Consider the following 6,051-nt stretch of genomic DNA (forward strand, 5'->3'; position numbering starts at 1 on the left):
TTGAGATTATATTAATTTAGTACCTGTGAAGCATAAAGAATAAACCTTGAGTAAATTTGATATATCTCAATAAGAAATGTAAGAAGAAAAAAAGAAAGAGAAAAAGATGTTAGAAAATCCCATGCCATTTATTTAAACCTGAGAAGTCATACAAACATAAAATACACGACTTGAAAGTACTTTAAGAAATAAAAAGACAAACCAAATAAAACCTAAATAAAAGGTATCAGATACCCCGATTTTTGTTTTCAGAAAGAGTCAATTTAATTTTTTGAAGTTTCACAAGCACATCTTTGATATCGACTCTTTCATTTGGTAACTCTTCAGAACACCTTAAACCTAATTCCATGATGGATGATAGAGCACTTTGCATGGTAGTTACATCTCTTCCATTTTCTGTTCTCAATAAAGCGTCATCCACAACTTTCATCATTCTGTCAGGAAGTGATGCATTTATCCATTGCCTCATAGTCAATTCTCCTTCAAACATATTGTCGGTAGGTTTCTTCCTTGTGATCATCTCCAACAATGTTATACCGTAGCTATAAACATCGCCTTTGATGGAGACTTTTCCTTCAAAACCATACTCTATCCACACTCGCAATTGTACAAAAAGTCTTTAAGTTAGTTATTCAATATATATATATATATATATATATATATATATATATATATATAAACTCATCTAAATATGGATTGGTTGTACTCATCTAGAATTACTTCATATTAAGCTAGTGAGCAAGAAGCATATAACGTGATTGTCCTTGATAGAAATATTTTTTTAAAAGTATTTTAGAATAATTAGCAATCGATGCATAAGAGGAATAAATATGTAATTATATCCACCAGCTAAGTAATCATATTTTGTGTAGTTTTTCTTGGTAGTGCATATTCAAATATAAACGTATGAATATGAAGCCTATATAAAATTGAATCATCAAAAATTTCCATTTACATTTGTATTCTTGAAACTAGCATCTATTGTTGTTCATGATATTAGCCATTTTTAGATACCCTCATACCAATAAAATAAGTAGAGGTGAATTCATGTACCTGGAGCAATGTAGCCTAGTGTACCAAGAGTTTTGGTTTGTGTAGCATCCTTGTTTTCGGATCAAAATCTTTGCAATGCCAAAGTCTCCCACATGTGCAACCATGTCCTTCGTCTAGAAGGATATTGGTAGGCTTCAAATCACAGTGAACCACAGATTCTGATAGACAGTGGTGGAGATAGTCCAACGCCGATGCAACATCAACCATAATGTTTACTCTTTGAAGAAGATTCAAGCAGTAGTTATAAGAGTATAACCACCTTTCAAGGCTACCGTTCGACATATATTGTAGTACTAAAGCTCTAAACTCAAGGTTAGAGCATGTACTTATGACTTTAACAAGATTCTTATGTCGGATTGTCTGTAAGACCTTGCATTCTGTATTGAAACTTTTGAAAGCATTGGCCAATTGCAAATTTAGAACTTTAATGGCAATAACAGTCCCGTCAAGCAACACGCCTTTGTAAACAGAACCAAAACCTCCAGCTCCAAGCAAGTTGCTTTCACAAAAGTTGTTTGTCCCTTGGCAAAGCTCTTGATATGATACCATTCTATGCTTTGATAAAGACAATGAACTAAATAAACTTGGAAGCTGTATTTTACTTTCTCGGTGTCTTCTCAACATATAGACCAATGCTAAACAGAGTATAATGGAAGCAATGGCAGGAAGAAAATATTTGAGCAGACTCTGTTTCACTTTTGATCCTTTGGAGTTCAGACTTTGACAAGGTAAAACTCCGAAAATTGGATTCCCGCAAAGTGCTTTGTTTCCTAAAAATGATTTAGCTGTGAAATTTGCAAAAGGCCCGCTAGATGGTATCTCTCCGGATAGCTTGTTGAAAGATACATTCAAATACTTGAGATGTAAAAGTGCCTCAAGAAATTTAGGAATTACACCAGAGAGATTATTGTATGAGAGATTTAACACATCTAATCCTTTCAAGTCTCCAAAAGATTGTGGAATGTCTCCTTGAAATGAGTTCCTTGACAAATCAAGATAATTTAGGCTTTCAAAAGCTCCAATGATGCTTGAAATATTTCCAGTAATTTGGTTCCAAGATAAATCGATGGCTACAATAACCTTCGATTTTTTCATGTTTGGAGACAAATACCCACCAAGGGAATTCAATGATAGGTTCAAAAACAATAGATTCTCAAGGTTCCATAAATTTAATGGTATTGGTGATTCCAGCCTATTAGAACTCAGGTATAGCTTCTGCAGAATATTGAGGTTCGAAATGCAATTTGGGATGGATCCAGAGATTTTGTTATTTGAAAGATCTAACTCACCTAAGTTCTTTAGTTGACATATGCTTTCTGGAATGAATCCTTTGATCTTATTACCACCAAGATGTAATCTTTGTAACCCCTCCAATCTTCCAATTGTGGATGGCATGTTTCCAGTCAAATTGTTATTGCTCAGATCAAGCCAGGTCAAGCCTCTTAAGGAACCTATACTCATAGGAACACGACCTTTTATTTGGCATTGGTGTGCACTAATGGTTCTAAGGGTGGTTGAAAAGTTTCCGATGGTATCCGAAAGAGTAATATCCAATGGATTATTGGATATTTCCAGCAATTCCAAAACTCTGCAATTAGATAAGTATGAAAGGAAATTAAGCACTTGATCTTTAGGCTCTCCTGTTAGCTGATTGTCAGATAGACCAAGTATTTGAAGGTATTTTAAGTGTCCAAGACTTTTTGGTATTGGTCCAGAGAGTATGTTTGAACTTAAATCTAATACTACGAGCTTGGAACAATTTGAAAGATGTGATGGGATGAGACCACTAAATTTGTTGAGACCAAAAGTTAGAAGTTCAAGACTGGGGCAGTAAAATTCAGAATTTGATGGAAGACTGCCATATAGGGAATTATTAACCAAGGAGATTTTTTGTAGAGAGGACATGTTGAAGAGGCTTTGGGGGATTGTCCCTGTGATATAATTTTCTTCTAAATTCAATAGTTCCAGATTTGGAAGATGCCATAAATCACTCGGAATGCTTCCTTTAATGTTGTTTTCCTCAATGCCAAATACATATAACCTCGACAAGTTACTTATGGTAGGAGGTATATTACCGGTTAAGTTGTTACCTCCAAGATATAGCTCTTCAAGCTTATCTAAACTTCCAAAACCTTTTGGAATACTGCCTTCAAATTTATTGTATGATAGGTCTAAGACTGCAAGCTCTCTACAATGGTTTATTTGTGAAGGGAGTTGACCGCTGAACTCGTTCAAGTAAAGATAAAGTCCTTGAAGATTAGGACAATGGCTACATAGATCCATTGGAAGAGTTCCTGAGATTTGATTATTTGAAAGGCCTATTTCGGCTAGAGAGGATATGTTAAAGATGACAGGAGGAAATGGACCTGTGAGGCTATTGTCTTCCAAATCCAAGGCCTCTAATGACAACATGTTGGCGAGGGTTGATGGAATTGCACCCGTAAGATGGTTTCCCGCAAGTAGTATTCCTTGAAGATTCCGGCAATTATGCAAAGTTGGAGGGATGCTACCTTCCAATTGGTTGAATGACAGCTGGAGTATTCTCAAGCGATGTAGGCGACTGATCTCATGAGGAAAAGAACCAAAAAAGCTATTGTTGCGTAGATTAAGGTAAATCAAGAAAGAGAGGTTACCAATATGTGGAGAAATGGTGCCCTGAAGACCCATGAGGCGAAGGTTCAAAGCTGTGACTCTTTGTCTGCGTCGGCTACATGAGACCCCAATCCAACTGCAGAAGTTTGTAGCTGTGGACCAATTAGCAGCCAAGACAGTTTGGTTTGGACCGGAGATGATATTAGAATGGAAGGCATTGAGAGCTGATTGGTCGGTAAAGTTGGTGGAAGATTGGGCCAACTGAAACATGCATGATTGCATTAACAGAAAACCCAAGAGCAGGAGAATATTGGAGGGCCTTTCTATTATTAGCAACATGACTGTATTAGCAAGAGAGAGAGACAGAGAGAGAGAAATAGATAGAATAAAGAAGAAGGCCTGGGAATAAGAACGGGTGTTGAGGGGCTTTTATAGTGGAAGTGAAGCATGGTGTTATAATAATCTTATCGCCCACACTTTTGGTGAATTGGTTGGTGGCAGCAAGAGAAATTGTTGCACTGCGCACAAGACTTTAATTACTCTTCTTCTCTATGATGATATGAGTTGAAGTTGTGGGGTTTTTCCCTCTTAAACAGTGGCATCGTCAGTTGGAAGTCTAAAGCCGCGCATTTTCCTCTTCAACAATTGGCTTTGTGAATCGTGATTGGGAAGTCTAAGCATGCGTGCTTCGCGTGATCAACTAATTCTGCGAAGAGGGATGATGAGAAAGAAGAAATGAAGGTGGCATGTGTTATTGAAGGTAGACAATTGTTTAATTTACCCTCCCAAATCCTAAGCCCAGAAATTGGATTACAGATGGAGTTGCATTTTCAGGAGCATTTGTCGAGAATGGTGCAAGATTTGACAGATTAGAGAATGGGCCATGCATCACCGTGTTGATCAGCAGTGCATTTCGGTGGCAAATTAGATAATGTAAATACTAATTAAGCCCGGAAATTGGAATAATTTTGGGTATTCAAGAAGAATTTGAGTGGTAGTCTGTGTTATGTGTTTAAGTTAATAGAAAAATATAAATTTAATTATTTAAGTTAATATTTTAATATATAGTTATTAAATCACCACTTATCAAACTTTGAGTATTTAAACATCCTTTTGTTATTTCAAATAAGATGGCTCAGTAACAAATCGCTTCTTTGAAAATATGCCTTATATGTTCTACCCGCAACAATTAATTAGTTCTCCAACTAAAAAATCATTAGACATTCTAATATTATGAAATCAACACTTTTGATGTTATTCGGTGCATAATAATCTCTATACTTCAATATTTATGAATATATAGGCATTTCTTGTTCGAATTCAGAATGTCGGCTATAATACTCTAATAAAAGCATAAGTTGACAGAGAAGTATAATTTAATGATACTTAAGTAGGAGATTTTTTTAATTTTTAATTTTTTTTACTTTCTCCTAAAAATTTTAGTGAATTTAGAAAGGAAAAATTTGTAAGGCAGGCCTCGGGTAAAAGCATAAGCTTCACTTATTTGTTCTGATTAGAGAAAGGAAAACCAACGTCTCCCTCTTTACTCTTTAGTTTTAGTTTTTGAATGGTTATAATTATCCTTCACTTATTTGAAAATTGAATTTATATGCCCTGCCTTGAGTGTTGCTTTAATTATCCTTTCGTCATTCCATAGTTCTCGCAAGTGTAAGGAGAAAAAAAGATGAGAAATGAATCGGGAGGAAGATGTTAGAAAATGCCAAAGCATTTATTTAAATTGGAGTCATACAAACATGAAGCATACCACTTGTAAGTACGGTAAGAAATTAAAATACAGACCCTATAAAACCAAGGAAAAATATGTCAGACTCCCTCATTTCTGTTTTCAAAAAGTTTCAATTGGATTTTTTTTAAGCTTGGTAAGCACATTTTTGATATCGACTTTTTCATCTGGTAACTCTTCAGAACACTTTAAACCTAAATCCATGATGGATGAAAGAACACTTTGCATGACAGTTGCATTTCGTCCATTTTCTGCTCTCATTAAACCCTCATCCACGATCTCCATTATTTTGTCAGGAACACTACAAAAAAAATGCGGTATTAGTAACATGTGTACTGTTCATAATTTTCGCCACGTACCATTTAGTAACGTGTCACTTTACCCACGTTACCAATGGTAACGTATCAAATTTGACACGTTACTAATTCGAAAACTGAAAAAAAAAAAAAAATTATTAAAAAGAAAATTCGAAAACTTTAGTAACGTGTCAAAGTTGATACGCTACTAAATGGTAACGTATCAAATTTGACACCTTACTAATTTGAAAATTGAAAAAAAAGTAAAATTAAAAAATAAAAATTTGAAAACTTTAGTAATTAACGTGTCAAAGTTGACACGTTACTAAATGGTACGTGTCAAATTTGACATGTTACTAACGGGCA

The 6,051-nt window shown here is 35.1% G+C and overlaps 1 protein-coding gene across 1 annotated transcript in view; it reads right to left on the reverse strand.

The window, feature by feature from the left end:
- Positions 1-226: 226 nt before the first annotated feature.
- LOC132191618 (putative receptor-like protein kinase At3g47110) overlaps positions 227-6,051 on the reverse strand; it is a 10,344-nt gene continuing 4,519 nt past the window's right edge. The window contains exons 5-6 of the mRNA XM_059606704.1: positions 1,155-3,906; positions 227-588 (exon numbers count right to left, since the gene is read on the reverse strand). Of these exons, the coding sequence (XP_059462687.1) occupies positions 227-588; positions 1,155-3,906 (3,114 nt within the window). The remainder of the gene's footprint in view (positions 589-1,154; positions 3,907-6,051) is intronic.

The sequence above is a fragment of the Corylus avellana genome, chromosome ca9, assembly GCF_901000735.1.
Source record: "Corylus avellana chromosome ca9, CavTom2PMs-1.0".
Lineage (NCBI taxonomy): Eukaryota > Viridiplantae > Streptophyta > Magnoliopsida > Fagales > Betulaceae > Corylus > Corylus avellana.